The sequence below is a fragment of the Pongo abelii genome, chromosome 3 (assembly GCF_028885655.2).
Source record: "Pongo abelii isolate AG06213 chromosome 3, NHGRI_mPonAbe1-v2.0_pri, whole genome shotgun sequence".
NCBI lineage: Eukaryota > Metazoa > Chordata > Mammalia > Primates > Hominidae > Pongo > Pongo abelii.
In genome coordinates, this window is record NC_071988.2 from 35,626,635 (window position 1) to 35,643,504 (window position 16,870).

The 16,870-nt window shown below is 39.2% G+C and overlaps 1 protein-coding gene across 1 annotated transcript in view; it reads left to right on the forward strand.

Moving 5' to 3' along the window:
- The window catches only part of DTHD1 (death domain containing 1), a 67,059-nt gene that overhangs the window by 25,278 nt on the left and 24,911 nt on the right, over positions 1-16,870 (forward strand). Inside the window, exons 7-8 of the mRNA XM_054553816.2 lie at positions 1,477-1,766; positions 9,477-9,721. Of these exons, the coding sequence (XP_054409791.2) occupies positions 1,477-1,766; positions 9,477-9,721 (535 nt within the window). The remainder of the gene's footprint in view (positions 1-1,476; positions 1,767-9,476; positions 9,722-16,870) is intronic.

Sequence of the window (16,870 nt, forward strand, 5' to 3'; positions counted from 1 at the left end):
ATTTCCATGTTTTCTAGACAGCCCATTATGAGAAGAGTTTTAGACAGATTTAAGGTTCATGAAGAGTAGCCACTCATAGAGACAGGTGATCATATATCTAAAGATAGCTTTTATTTCATAATGGGAAGTTTTACATTTATGATTGTCTTGAATCCAGTTTCCTAGGAATAGAGTCTGAGATGAAAAGCAAGTGATTTATTGAAAGAGAGCTCTTGGGTGAATCCTGTAGGGCAAAGGAGGAAGATGGAAAAAACGATGGTTTCAGATGAAGTATTTCTGTAGCCTGACACCCTCCGGGGAGCTCTGCAGTGCAAGTACCAAGGCGGCTGGCCTTACATCCCCACATTGGTCAGTCCTTGTCTATGGATATAGGGCTGTTCTGGGTGAGGGCCTCTTTTAGGCCAAATCACTGAAGAAGAATTTGAGAATGGGTAGCCCAGTCCAGAGAAAGAGGTCTGTATTAGTTTGTTAAGGCTGCTCTAACAATGTACCACACACTGGTGGCTTAAACAACAGAAACTTATTGTTTCACAGTTCTGGAGGCCAGAAGTACAAAATCAAGGTGCTAGCAGGGTTTGTTCCTTCCAAGGGCTGTGAGGGAAGGATCTGCCCAGGCCTCTCTTCTTGGCTTGTAGATGGCCATCTTCATGGTCTCAGGGTGTTCTCTCTCTATGCATTTCTATGTATTGAAATTTCCCTCTTTTATGACATCAGTCATACTGGATTAGAGAAGACCCTAATGACCTCACCTTAACCTGATTACTTCTGTAAAGTCCCTATCTCCAAATAAGGTCCCATTCTGAGGTACTAGGGGATAGTACTTCAACACATGAACGTGTATGTGTGCGGGGAGGGTGAGACACAATGCAATTCCTACCAAGGTCCATCCTAATGATCCTTCCCACCTACACAGAGATGCATATTTTAATCCCCATTTAATTATGGTATATATTCTGCATCCTATGGAGAGTCATTAAATTATTGTGCTCATCTTTCTCTTCTGTATTTTAAATATGCTCTTTTGTAATTCTAATTAAAATATCACTTAAAATATGCTGCCATGTTTAGAGCTGAGCTGAGACTGTATGACTTCTTCGTTTAAGAACATGTTTTAGAATTTATTTTGATTTGAGCTGGTTTCTTTTTTCTTTCTTTCTTTTTTTATAGAGATTGAGCTTTGCCATGTTGCCCAGGCTGGTGTTGAACTTCTGGGCTCAAGCGATCCACCCTGCATGGCCTCCCAAAGTGCTGGGACGCCTCCCAAGTGGCGTGAGCCACTGTGCCCAGCCTGAGCTGGTTACTTGATGGCCAAGAGTTTCTTTACAATCAGTAATGAATCTAACCTGTTGGCTTTGAGAATACTTGATTTTAAAAGACATCTGTTTGATATAGCTCTTTTCTTGGGTGTTATTAGATATCAGTGATGTTCTTGACGCTGCATTTTTCCCTCGGGTCTCACCTCTTTCTTCCATGCAGGTTTATTGTACTCCACCTCTCTTCCACCATGGACAATAGTCATTTGGTTACTTTTGTGAAATCTTTAGAGGAAGCCATGCTCAGCACCACTGCCTGCATAGTACTGTCTCACGAGAAGGACAATCCACATAGAATAGCTGTTTTAGTGGTGCCTTCCAAAGACTTAAGCCAGGTGCTTAAGGACCTGCGCTTAGAAGGGTTTGGGGGACCTCCAGAGCCATCTCATCATTTCCAAGTTCGAGAAGGAGAACAACTTCTTTTAAGATTTACTGGAAACATATTTGCTTCAAGTAAGTATAAAGAAATCTTTTTATATATGTTATTGGCTATAAGCCACAAGCTCTTCAGAAGAGTTTGCTAAACTTGTGTTACTAAGGAAACCTTCAGAGGATTGACGAGAGACTTTAGGAAGTAGGAAGAGAAAAAGACTTATTTATTATACTTTTTCCGTTCCCATTTCTTTATTCTCTACTTAGGGAATGCATGTTCCTTTATGGGAAGATTCTAAGTGACACTTTTTAGAAATAGCCTTCTCCACAGTTACTATCTGAGTCCAAGCTAGGATTATTTCTTTCCTACAGCAGTAAAGTTGCCTTCTAAGTGCTTCCATTATTGGCCATATGAAATCAATTACCATGTGGTAATCATTTAAAACATAAATCATACTATATTATACCAGTGATTACAACCTTATTTTTACCTCCTATTCTATCTAAAATAATATCCAAACTCTTTAAGATGTTTTACAAAGAATCTAACCTGGGGGTCAGTGGACGCCCAAAAGATGTGTGAATAGATCTATATTTCAGTATAATTGCTATATTTTCAATTCCATGTATTTTATTTTATATTTTTCAAAGACTACTTGGAGAATCAATGGACAGTTTTCACCAAACTCTAAAGGAGTCTATGGGAAAAAAGAAATTAAGAATAATTGATCTAGGCTGGGTGTGTGGCTCACGCCTGTAATCTCAGCACTTTGGGAGGCTGAGGCAGGCAAATCACTTGAGGTCAGGTGTTTGAGACCAGCCTGGCCAACATGGTGAAACCTCGTCTCTATTCAAAATACACACAACACACACACAAAAAAAATTAGTCGGGTGTGGTGGCAGGTGCCTGTAATCCCAGCTACTGGGAGGCTGGGGCAGGAGAATCGCTTGAACCCAGGAGGCAGAGGTTGTGGGTTGCAGTGAGCCGAGATCGCCTAAATGACATACCTTGCTTAGTTCTTTTCCCATATTTCTCTAGTGCTATTTTTGTTTTCACTCTAAATCTTACCACAATTTGAAATTATTTAATTAATTTATTTACTTTTTGTTCATATAGTTATGCTATGTCCTTTACCCTTCACCGGAATGAAAACTTCATGAGGGCAATGACCATGTCTTTCTTGTTAATACATCCTCTGAGCCTAACATAGGAGCTGGTATATCCAAAACATTTTTTTCTTTACAAAATGCTTTATTTTTTATATCAACTCAACTAAACATTGACACCAGTAATGTATTACCAGTTATTGTACACTTTAATCAAATACACTGAAGAAATATCATTGACTGATAAATAAACTATCATCTTCATTTTTTTCTGTACAATGTTTGATAGATTTATGTCTAGAGAATGATTTCAATAATGAGTTTTTCAGCCCTTGTAGTCTCCAGTTTCTATTGTTGCCATCTTCATGTCTATGTGCACCTAAGGTTTAGCTGCCACTTATAAGAACATGCAGTATTAGGTTTTCTGTTTCTGCATTAATTTGCTTAGGATAATGGCTTCTAGTTGCATCCATTTTGTTGCAAAGGACATGATTTTGTTCTTTTTTGTGGCTGCATGGTATGCCATGGTGTATATGTACCACATTTTCTTTATCCAGTCCACCATTGATGGGCACCTAAGTTGATTCCATGACTTTGCTATTGTAAATAGTGCTGCAGTGAACATGCAAGTGCTTTTGATAAGTGTGTAGTGAATGAATGATTATATGACAGTGATGAGGAAAGCAAGCAGGATGAATACGAGAGGCGGCAGGAGAGATTAGAGAAGTGAAGGAATAGATGAGACTAAAGAGGTCAAAGGAAAGAGATGAAGAGAAAGAGAAAAGGAAGAAAAAGAACACGAAGAGAAAACAGCTGTGTGGGAATAGACAGCAAACGTCTTTGCAAGAGTTGCTATCGCAACAATTTCTTTTTCAGTAAGCCAGCACCTTCCTCTTTCTAACTGCTTGCCCTGTGGTGGAATAGAATCTAACAGGTGTGTGTGGTGTGTAAAAACGAGGTGAGAGGGAAAATTCCGGACAGGTTTTATGAAGATTTCTGGTCCAGGAGGCTTTCTACATACTTTATTTGAGGGGATGTGCTCCGTTTATTTATAAATTAATATGGATCCCATTTAATTTTATTATGCCTATTTTTTCTCTGATTCAGGAAATAGCTCCAAGCTTCATTGGTTCTTTTTTTGATTCAAAAAAGGGACAAGGCTTGAAGCTGATGTTGTCCTCCCCCCTTTTTTGATATCTCAGGAATAAGTGAGACCTAAAGTGTCCCAATTTTAAGTGTCTATTCTCCTCTCACATACAGGATCTCAGCATCTGAGCCAGCTGACGGGACTTAGTGAGCAAGTGACAAAGATGGCAGAAAAGGGACCAGGGAAGAGAGAGGAGGGAGAGGAAGGAAGGGTGGAAGAGGCCCCTTCCTACTTGGCTTCCGGAGCAGAAACCACAGTGTCCACCCTGGAGAAATCTCTCTAATGAGACATAGTACTAACCAGAAGGGTCCCACCCAAATGAATGATGCAAATGATTTCCTGTAATACTGTGGACAGCAGCTGTGTTTACCAACCACCCTAAATAGGAGTGCATTACTGTTCTACTCACAAGCAGTGGTACTGAATACCCCACTCCCTGTTGTGGAGACTGGGGAGCACGTGCTAAACCAAGAGCGTCCAAGGCAGCCGGCACCTATGCAATTCCTCCCTATAAGTGATGGGGAAGAGTTCATCTTCATTCAAGGAAAATGAGCAGGCAGGATACCCAGATCCTGGGTTTGCTTTTCCTAGGGAGACAGGCTCAGATCTGGAGCCTCACTGGGTTTTTCTCTGCCTAAGAGGGACAAGATCCTCAGTAAACAATTGATACCTCATCCTGGTAAAAGCATTGATCCATCCTTTTATCAGGGCCTAGAGTAGTCTCTGTGAATCTCAAAGAGATAAAGCTAGAGATTCTCTACCTGGAGGGTTCTCCTCGCTCTCCCCACCCCCACTCTCACCCCCAGTTCTCTCCTGCTGTATCTTCAGATCTCACCTCAACGATCATGTTCTGAGAAGCTTTCTCTATCCTTCCTGACTATGTCAGAACTTATTTTATTTTTTAATAGTTCTATTATACTTTTGCAGATCCTCCTTTTTTCTTTTGTGGCCTTTGTCACATGCAATTTTCTATTTTTTCATTTGATTGTTTGATCAATGCCAGTTTCTCCTACCACAGTCCCATCCATGGAGGCACTGTCCTGTTGGTGGGCAGCATTCAGTCTCCATCCTATTGGAGGGCAGCATTCAGTCCCCAGCACCTAGGGCAGAGCCTGACAGTTAGAATAAACTCAGTATTCGTTGAAAGAAATGAAGACCAAAGTTTAGAAAAAAAAATTACAGTATTAAGTGCAATTAAAAGTATTTAAAACTTTAATTAATAAATTTAGATTACTGCCTTTGAGAAATGCCAAAATCTCTCTATTCACTTACAGAGAATATGAATGACTTTTCAGTGAAGGTCACAGGACATGGACTGTATTTCTATCTCTAATAGGAAGGAAGATGGATAGGCGCATCCTTTGGTTTTTATGATGGTTTTTGGCATTCTTCTGGAAACAAGCTACAGCAAGCTTTCATTCACTAGGTTAGAGTTGTCAGTTTAGCACTTGGATTATTGCATGATATCCAAGCCCCCACTGCACACAAAATCCAGAAAGTGTTTTAATATGATTTTATATACTGACACCATGGCATCATCCATAACATCTAGTAATGCCCTGTGAGGTCTGGCTTTTAAAGTTGCCCTGAATGCCCTTTGGCCCAGGGAAGTGATTTTTCTAGATATTCTATAGGATGTATCTCTACATGTATCTCTACACCTATATAATAACCATTCTTTAATTTGCTCAACAAAAATTTGTTGACCTTATGTATATTAAAATCTAATGAAGAAAGACAGAGAATAAGCAAATAAGTAAATAAAATGCATAGCTTAATTTGGGCTGAAAAGTGAATTATAGAAGAATAAAGCAGGGAAAGGGTAGGGGGATCTTAAAGGGAGTAGCAGGCTTGCAGTTTTATCTCAGGGAAGACCTTTCTGGAAAGGTGACATTAAAAAAAAAAAAGTCTCTAAGCGGGTGAGGAAGCAAGCCATAATCCTATCTCAGGGAGTTTATCCCAGGTAAAGGGATTGCCAGTGACACTGAACTTGGTAGAAACTTGCCCTGTGTGTGTGAGGAAACATGGGAGCCTGAGATGGCTGGATCAGAGGGACTGAGCACAGGTTGTGGGAGATGAGGTGAGAACTGATCATGCCTTGTAGGCCATTGGAAAGACTGCCTTTTCTGCTGAGTAATTTGGGGAAACATGAAGGGTTTTCAGCAGAGAAGTGATCAGAATTAGATTACAACTGCATTGAGAATAGGCTTTAGAGCAAGAGGAGAAGCAGGGAGACCAGTTACTGTTTAATTGCAGTAAACCAGGCAAAAAATGGCATGGCTTAGAGGTAGAGCTGGTGCGGAATGGGTTACAATATAGAAATACACTGAGCCAGTGGTTCTCACATGGTTTTTCTGGTTTCCCGGACTGCTAGCCCTTTCAGTTTTTTTAATCTGACTTCCCTAAGCAAAAACATTTATTCTTACATTTGTATTTTCTATGTCATCAATGAAAAATATTTAATGCCCATTATTGAGAAGAAAATATATTGCTGTAAGGGACAGCAGGTAATCCACAAAATATAAGTACATTCTGGAACTTTTTACATGACAAGTATTTACTAAATAGCTACTATCTCAAGACACTTCTAGGGGACTATATACTTAAGATATTGAGAAAAAGAAAAAGATTCTCAAAAGGTCAACTAGTGGTTAATTTTACACTTTGGGTATGGAATGAACGAGTTTTTCTTTTATTTCTCCTTTAAATATGCCAGTGAGGGAGAAAAAAAAAAAACAGAGTAGTGCAGTTTCTTCATGCTACTTCTCTTTTTTTGGATTTGTTTTTTGTTCGGGGACCAGGAGTCTTTAAAATATATTATTATGCCTTAACAACAATGAAACTCCAACTTTAAAAAATTACATAATGGTTTCTGTTTACAACATGATGATTATGCTATTTACTACTAGTAAATCTTCAATAATTTCATCCCAACTTCATATATAAATGTGATCTTTAGAGAGTTGCTCTAGAGATCTTTAGTTTTAAAAATTGGTATACATTTTAGGTCTCAATTGAACCAATGTGGCTATGCCTCATCCTCAACCCTTATATCCTCTGTGTAAAACATTTCTTATGAATAATTGTACCCCCCGCAGAGAGTATAATGTCTTTCAAGGGATAGAAGGAGAAATTTACTAATTGGTGTTCCACAAGGACCAAAGTAGTAAAAGTTTTCTTGATAGCACTCTAGTAGTATGGAAACAGAAGTTAGCCAGATGTTACTCCAGTAAGCTGGAAACCCCAATTTACCTAATTTACTATTTAGATAACATTTAAATGACCCCAAATAATCTACTTTTTTTTTTTTTTAACCAAAGTGAGACACTCTTAAGAAGACAAACCCTGGCTAGTCATTCGTCTCCTAGGAATCTTTTTTTTTTCTTTTTTTCCAGGTAGCCAGGTTGCCTCTCAAATATAAACTTTTGCAAAGGGATCTACTCCTACACCATCTGTAATCTGGAGTTATTCTATTTCTAGATTTAACTGAGCTTTAGAAAAATCACCAAAATGACCTCAAGCAGTCAGGACCGGGAGAAGGGTCATGGTATCATCTACGTCTCTCACTGAAGTCTTTGTTCACTGGGCAAAATGGAAAGTTTTCCATGAGGGAGAACTCTGGGCAGTCAACTGTATGCTGGCTTACAGTAGCCGAAGGAAGTTTCCATGTAGACATGAAAGCTAAATCTTGGCCAGATGCAGTGGCTCATGCCTGTAATCCCAGCACTTTGGGAGGCCGAGGAGGGTGGATTGCTTGCCTTCAGGAGAGTTCGAGACCAGCCTGGGCAACATGGTGAAACCCCGTCTCTACAAAAAAAATAAAATAAAAATTAGCCAGGCGTGGTGGCCCACATTTATAGTCCCAGCTGCTTGGGAGGCTGAGGTGGGAGGATAGTTTGAGCTTGGGAGATGGAGGTTTTAGTGAGCTGAGATTGTGCCACTGTGGAGCTGTGTCATTCCAGCCAGGGTGACAGAGTGAGGCTCAGTCTCAAAAAAAAAAAAAGAAAAAAAAAAAGCTTCACCTTGACATTTCTTTAAGCAATCTGAGTTTTTTTTTTTTGCATGCAAATTCCAAATAGTGGAAGAATCCTGCCTCTTATCATTTTCTATCATTGCTGTCATTTATTGAGCACTTACTGTGTGCCAGATCCTATGACAATTATTTTATCCAAATTTTCTCATTTCATTTCCTAAACAATCCTAGGAGTTAAGCTTTGTTTCTCCTGTTTTAAGGGTAAGGAAGCTAAGGGAAGCTCAGGCTCTAAGAAGCTCAGAGATATGAAAAACAATGGACAAATATTAACAGATAAATATTACAGAATACACAAATCATAGAGGCTGCACTTGAACCTAGATCTATACATCCAAGACATATTATCTTAAGTGCTACATTATAGCTTCCTACAAATTTTACAAATTTTGATGTAGACATATATTGCCTTAGGAAACATGGTAGTATTTATTCTACTGTTGAAATAACAAGGTGAAATATCCTGATTGTCATGATAAAACCCCAATAAGTGAAAGGTTATGTTCACAAAAGCTCTAGAATTTTCAGTAAGGAGTTGATAAAACATTTATATATTATCATTTTAGGAGAATCTGTCAGGTTTTCATAGAAATTTCAGTAACACAAATTCAATAACTATTACACCTGAAAGTTCTAGATCAACACTGTCCAATTCCACACTTGTGGAAATGTTTTATATCTGTGCTGTTCATTACGGTAGCCATTATGCCTATGCTGTCATTGAGACTTTTAAATATGGGTAGAATGACTGAGGAGTTAAATTTAGTTTTATTTACTGTTCATTAATTTTCACTTAAACTTCAATTGCCACATGTTATAGGAGAGTGCAGTTCTAGAATGTCTATTGTGAGGTCACAATATGAATAGTTAGGGGAAAGGAAAAAGATAATTCTCAACGGGTGAAAATAATTTTCTAAATGCTGCAAAAGCTGAATATTTCAAGTAGTTTCTGGTTATATCAAAATGGAATAGAGAAAGAAAAGCTAAAGATTATTTGATTTAGAAGCAGCCAGAGAGCACCTGGCCCAACAACCGATGAGAAATCTTTTGAGTCATCTACAAGGTCTCTGCCTATTGCTCCTTTGTTAGGTTAGGTTTTGACAAAAGATAATGATACACAAAAGTTGTAATCGTATTTTTAAAATAAAATAATTATTTGGATTTTTTTAAAATTAAGTAACACAAAGTGACACATCTTTTTTGTTCGTTTGTTTTTTTGAGACGGAGTCTCCTTCTAGCGCCCAGGCTGGAGTGCAGTGGCGCGATCTCCGCTCACTGTTAAGCTCCGCCTCCTGGGTTCACGCCATTCTCCTGTCTCAGCCTCCCGAGTAGCTGGGACTACAGGCCCCCGCCACAACGCCCGGCTAATTTTTTGTATTTTTAGTAGAGACGGGGTTTCACCGTGTTAGCCAGGATGGTCTCGATCTCCTGACATCATGATCCGCCCGCCTCGGCCTCCCAAAGTGAGATAACTTAATGGTAATAAATACATTTTACTTCTATTTAGGCAACGGGAAGGATTATGGAAAAGACTACACACTTATTTTTCACTTGCAAAGAAAACCTAGGCTGGAACTCCAAATCAAAGAAGTGGACGAATTTGGAAACTATAGCTGCCCTCATTATAAAGGCACCATTGTTGTTTATAAAGTACCTAAAGGAAAGATAGTCCCCAATTTGAATCAGTCTCTCGTAATTAATGAAAACCATTCTCAGTTGCCAATTTGCAAATTACCATTGAAATTGCCAAAGGTGAGTTATTTTACTTTTCTAATTACTACATTTTGTTAATTATTTATAATTCTGTAACACAATCAGTTTTTCAGTCATAGAGACACATACAGTTAAAAGAAAAGGTAAGAATAGAGATAATAAAGAAGGAGTGGGTAGGTCCAATTTTAGAGTATTAGAAAACGTGTTAGGATTTCTCCTTTTGTTCATATCAGCCTTTCTAACAAGAATGCTTCAGATTGGTCTGGTCCCCACAGCATGTTGTTGCTAACTATGAAAATAATGTCATTCATTTTCTGTAACTGCCTCTGAGTCACTGGAAAATCATTGATGAAAAAAATACATTTCAGAGCACATCATTTTAAGGAAAAGTCATGGTGAAGAGAAAAATGACCTCAAAATATTTACACTGAAACTTACCAGATTCTGCATGTTTGTTTCATGAGTTATGTTTGCCTAAAATTCTTACTCATGTCAGAAAGTAGGATTAAATTATTTCTTTGAATATGTCAAACACACAATAAATACATTTTATTGCTGTATATTACAGTTTCTTTCAGTGAAACAGGACTTGGTGAATCTAAACTACCTTTTTAATAAGAAATATAACTGAAAAATTTACTTCATTAATCTTGAGGTAAAAACAAACTTCTTATTCTTTAAAGAAAGCTAAAATCATTTTCCCATGTTTATATTTTTTGTCTATGACTAGCAGAAATGTGTTTTCCATGCGGTTAGATTTTGTACTGATTTAAAATAAATCAATAAAGTAATTTAGCAAATATTAATATTGAACTTCTGAGATAGGGGATGTGCTGCGCTAGGCTTTGTGATAAATACAGAGCTGTAAAGGATAATACACGCCCTAAAGCTGTGTTTTTCTGAATGGTCACTACTGCCCATATGTGGCTATGGAGCACATGAAATATAGCTAGTCTAAACTGAGATGGGCAGTAAGTTTAAGATACACACTGCATTTCAAAGACTCAGTACAAATAATAGTTTAAGATACACACTGCATTTCAAAGACCCAGTGCAAATAATATATAAACTATCTCATTAATAATTTGTTTATATAGTACTTGGTAAATTTACATTTTGGTTATATTAGGTTCTATAAAATATATAAAAATTAACTTCCTCTTTTATTTTTTAAACATTTTATATAGTAACTATTAATAGAATATTTTAAATTACATATGTATCTCAAATTATATGTCTATGGAATAGTGCTTCTCTAAATGAATTTATAATCCAGTGAATAAGTACACAAAACAATACACAAAATTAAGTTGTAAGATAGTAACTGATTGAAGTTATATTTAGGTGACATAAACAGTGGTACTAATAGTTGGTACTAGATGTACTAGATGGTACTAATAGTTGTTCAGAGAAGGGAAATGGCTTTTCTATAATCTGTAACCAGTAGAAGTTTTGTGGTGTTTGTGACATTTTATCTGAGCTTTGTAAGTTGGTGGAAATTCAGCCAGTGGAAATGAAGAAAAAAGGCAAGTTAGAGGGAGAAAATATAATGCATTTGACTGGGGCGATAAGCATAGCTTAGCGGGAATTCACAAGTTGTGTAATAAACATTGTGATAATGTCTAATATGCCAAAGGCCTTTCAAATACTTTACATGCATTGTATCACTAAACCCTCACAAAAATCCCATGATACATAATTGTTCTCATTTTATGGGAAACTGAGGCACAGAAATTTTAGGCAACTTGCCCAGGTTCTCATGGCTAAGTAAATGGCAGAGCTAAAATTCAGAGCCAAGAAATCTGCTTCCTGTGTGTTGAATGGCTATTATGCTGTCACTTTCTTAGCACATAAAGCTAGGATTATCAGTCAAAGATACAAGATGGATTTTAGGGCATCCAGGTACACCTTTGACGTTGTATGATGTCTATACTATGCTTTAGTACAGAGATAATAGAAATATTTAACAAATGATATGACCTGGACACCAACCAGTGAACTTGAAAGCAGCCCTCAGTACAGAGGAATAGGCTCCTGGCGTCATTAACTTTACTTGCTGTTTTTGGGGAGATCCCGGGGTTCCTGGGAAGCATGCATAAGTAGAGGAATTTATTAAGCCATTGATACTGAGAATGAGGCTTTGATGACAGTATAGCCAATCTGGTGTACATCTACTATCAGTTTTGCTTCTGTGCATTTTCTTTTTCCTTTCTTTTTTTTTGAGACGGAGTCTCTCTCTGTCGCCCAGGCTGGAGTGCAGTGGCGCGATCTCGGCTCACTGCAAGCTCCGCCTCCTGGGTTGATGCCATTCTCCTGCCTCAGCCTCCCGAGTAGCCGGAACTACAGGCACCCGACACCATGCCCAGCTAATTTTTTGTATTTTTAGTAGAGACAGGGTTTCACCGTGTTAGCCAGGATGGTCTCTATCTCCCGACCTCGGTGATCCGCCTGCCTTGGCCTCCCGAAGTGGTGGGATTACAGGCGTGAGCCACTATGCCCGGCCTCTTCTGTGCATTTTCATTTCCACCATAAGACTGCACCATACGGCCGTTACCTATGCATGCGGCAATTTTCTCTGAGATAGTACCATAGCTGCTTCTTTATCGTTCAGGGCTCAGCTCAGATGTCACTTGTTATTCTTATTCTCTTATCTCCTAATCCGAAGTCACTTTTTTAACTTGTTACCCTTTCTCGATTTACTTCCTAACACTCATCATTGATATTTTTAGATTTATTTGTTCATATATTTTCTATTTTCCTTTGCTTCTTTAAAAAGCAAACTCCATGAATGAAGGACCCTGTGTATTCTATCCAGGTTCCTTCTTCTGTGATTAGAACAGTGCCTGGCACATAGCAGGCACCCTAAATATCTATGACTTGGTGAATAAGGGGAGGTCTATAGCTTTCTCCAGATTCTAAAAGTTTAAGAACTATTGACTTGAAGGAATACTCAAATTCTCTCTGTTCCGTAGTTTAGAGCCTGATTCTACAAACTCTTAACTGGCAGGCTAAGGCATCGATGTGGATCAGCATGAAGATCTGGAGTGGAGAGGGGTACATAAGGGCTGCTCTCCAGGCAGCTCAGCTGGCATATTACTTCCAGAGAGCCTCATGTTGCTCTGCTGCCATGAGAGGATGAAAGGGAGACAAGCCAGGGATGGTTGGAATTCTCTGGCAAGAGGTGGTAAGGGCCTTACTGAGATGACGGCAGACCATGGAAAGAAAGGCCCTTGTGTCAGAGAGGACAGACGTGAAGTCCAAAAATGTGATAGGAATTCAGCTTTCACTTATTAGTGTTTTCTCTGTTGCCTGACTTTATAAAAGTAGCCAAATTAGTCAAGCCGAATTAGCCAACATAGATAATTTAGGGGTTTGTATAGATTTTCCTCAGTAAAAGTCTGTGTTTATGATTGTCCAGTACTTTTGCATCAGCTTCTCTGTTTTGCTTCTAACACACCATTCCTTACCTATGTGCCTGAGTAATTCTTACTGAACCTCTTTCACATCGGTGCTTAAGTACAACCTCTCCAAGGAAGCCTTCCCTCACTCCTCCTTTGTACCAGGTAAAGTGATCCTGGTATATGGAGCTACAGCGTTTTGTACTTTCCCTATCACTGTAGTTACCATATTTCATGACAACCACTTGCTTGTTTCCTTCCCTTGTTGCTGTAATGGCTTTTCAGGGAGTCTTTTTTTTCTGAAATTTTTTTTTTCTAATCACCCCTCCTTGTGAAATTTTATTACTACAGATATACTGTGTGTCTGTTTATGTACTATATATCTGTGTTTTATACATCTAAAAGAGTAAGCCTTTTTGTGTCTCACCCAAGGATGAATTTTCTCTCCCCAAGGGTGACATTACCAAAATTGAGAATGCAGGCAACAAACTGCGCAGGCACAGACACTGTCCAGCTCAACTCTGTATTGCCAGTGCAGATAGTACATGCTTGATAAATATTTGTGACTAACTAGATGAACAAGATAATTTCTGCAAACCTTACAGTTACTCAACCTTGAAATTGATAATCCTGAAACTATATTGGCATGTTTAAAAATAGTACATTTAAATGTCTGCTGCCTTTCATAGATGAATCTACTGCCAATAGGCCATCTGTGCTTTCTTTTTATCCCAGATGGGTTTGTATAGGGCTTTCCAGATTCGCTCTCTGAGCCCTTTCTTGTGCCCAAAGTCTTCAGAAATAAGTTTGTCAGGTTGAAAAAGAATCTGTGGCTGTGGGAACTTTTTTCTTTTCAAACTAGTATAACTAAATGGGAATTGAAACTATGACATTTATTTTTGCAAGATGAGACTTATTTCATCAGAATTTAAAAAATTCACCTCAACTAAGCAGTATTAGAATGTGTTATTTTTCAGGAAATGGAAGTGTAGCTTGGCATTAATGAACATGACACTATGTGGATATTTAGACATGTAGCATAAAATAGGTGAAGGTGTTTGTCAAAATTAAAAGTGCTTCACAGAGAACAAGCAGTAAATATTTACATATATGTTTATAGGCATAGAACCACACACATAATTGTAAAGTGTGATGTTAATATGCTGTGTCTGATTCATAAAGATGACAAGACATATCACTTTTTACTTCATACTTGTGAGGATCTCTGTGTCTGTTATTCTTCAGCCTCTGTAGTTCGTTCATTCATATATTAATTAATTCAACAAACAGTGTATCCCAAAGGCTCAATGTACAGTGGTGGTGTCCTGGTATGTAGGGTCTTATTCTTCCCTTTCTTCTTTATAGCATGTTTTCAACTCAGAGGCAGAATTATCCCTTAAAGCAGGAGTCCCCAATCCCTGGGCCATGAAATGCTAGCAGTTCGTGGCCTGTTAGAAACTAGGAGGTGAACGTTGGGCAATTGAGCAATGCTTCATCTGTATTTACAGCCACTCTGCATTGCTTGCATTACTGCCTGAGCTCTGCTTCCTATCAGATCAGTGGCGGCATTTGATCCTTGTATGAGTGCAAACCCTATTGTGAAATGCACCTGCCAAGGATCTAGGTTGTGTGCTTCTTACAAGAATCTAATGCCTGATGATCTGTCACTGTCTCCCATCACCCCCAGATGGGACCTTCTAGTTGCAGGAAAACAAGCTCAAGGCTCCCACTGATTCTACATTATGGTATATAATTATTTGATTATATATTACAATATAATAATAATAGAAATAAAGAGCACAATAAATGTACCTTGCCTGAATCATCCTGAAACCATCCCTCCAACATGGAAAAATGGTCTTCTATGAAACAGGTTCCTGGTGGCAAAATAGTTGGGGACTACTGCCTCAAAGCATCAGTCAAATCATCTCATGTCTCTGCTCCAAACCCTTCAGTGGCTCCCAGCTTCCATCAGAATAAAGGCTCCATGTGAACTTGGCCCTCACTGACTCCAAGGTGTCCTATGCTCTACTCGCATCCTCACTTATTCAACCACAGTGACCCTCTTGAGTTTTTGGAATATACCACGCCTGCTTCTGCTTTAGGTCTTTGTGTTAGTGATTTGTGAGGAAAAGCAAGAGAGATCAGATTGTTAATATGTCTGTGTAGAAAGAAGTAGACATAAGAGACTCCATTTTGTTCTGTACTAAGAAAAATTCTTCTGCCTTGAGACGCTGTTAGACTGCGACCTCACCCCCAACCCCGTGCTCTCTGAAACATGTGCTGTGTCAAACTCAGGGTTAAATGGATTAAGGGTTGTGCAAGATGTGCTTTGTTAAACAAATGCTTGAAGGCAGCATGCTCCTTAAGGGTCATCGCCACTCCCTAATCTCAAGTACCCAGGGACACAAAAACTGCGGAAGGCCGCAGGGACCTCTGCCTAGGAAAGCCAGGTATTGTCCAAGGTTTCTCCCCATGTGATAGTCTAAAATATGGCCTCGTGGGAAGAGAAAGACCTGACCGTCCCCCAGCCCGACACCCGTAAAGGGTCTGTGCTGAGGAGGATTAGTATAAGAGGAAGGCATGCCTCTTGCAGTTGAGACAAGAGGAAGGCATCTGTCTCCTGCTCGTCCCTGGGCAATGGAATGTCTCGGTATAAAACCCAATTGTACGTTCCATCTACTGAGATGATAGGGAAAAACCCCCTTAGGGCTGGAGGTGAGACATGCGGGCAGCAATACTGCTTAACAAAGCATTGAGATGTTTATGTCTATGCATATCTAGAGCACAGCACTTGATTCTTTACCTTGTCTATGATGCAAAGACCTTTGTTCACGTGTTTGTCTGCTGACCCTCTCCCCACTATTGTCTTGTGACCACGACACATCCCCCTCTCTGAGAAACACCGACAAATAATCAATAAATATTAAGGGAACTCAGAAGCCAGTGGGATCCTCCATATGCTGAACGCTGGTCCCCTGAGTCCCCTTATTTCTTTCTCTATACTTTGTCTCTGTGTCTTTTTCTTTTCCAAGTCTCTCGTTCCACCTAACAAGAAACACCCACAGGTGTGGAGGGGCGACCCACCCCTTCAGTGATTCCCCTTGCTGGAAAGTTCTTCCATCAGATACCTGCATGTCTGTTACCCTTACTTCCTTCAGTTCTTTGCTGAAACTTCACCTTCTCTCTGTGGTTTACCCTGACTCTAAAGTTGCAATCTACTCTTACCCCTACAACCTGACATTCCCAATCCTCTTTAATCTGCCCTATTTTTTTTCCTCTAAATCATTTCTCGTTTTTACATGTATTTCTTCATTTGTACATTTCTTGCAGAAAAACCCTATCTTCCGTAACTAGAAAGTAAGCTCTGTGAAGACAGGGAACATTTTTTGTTCACTGCCAAATCAGAAGTACCTAGAATGGTGTCAGGCATAAGTTAGATGCTCAATAAACATTAGTGAATGGGTATATGTAAATAGAACTTGCATTTTATGGACCAAAAATGTGAGGAGGAAAGTGAGAAGTGCCAAGGAAGAAAATAAATTAGCATTAGAAGATGAACAGAATTGGTGGTGTGAGTTGGTAGGTGGGATAGCTAGGGAAGACCTCATTGTGGAGGGGACTACTGGGCTGAGGAGCAACCGGAGACCAGAACCTTCCTGTATGGCCAGGAGAGCATCCAAGTGGGAGACACAGCAAGTTCCAAGACTCCGAGATGGGCACGCATTTCAAGTCAAGGACTTGAAGGAAGGCTGTGATGGTCAGTGCACATGTGAGGGCCACAGAAAGA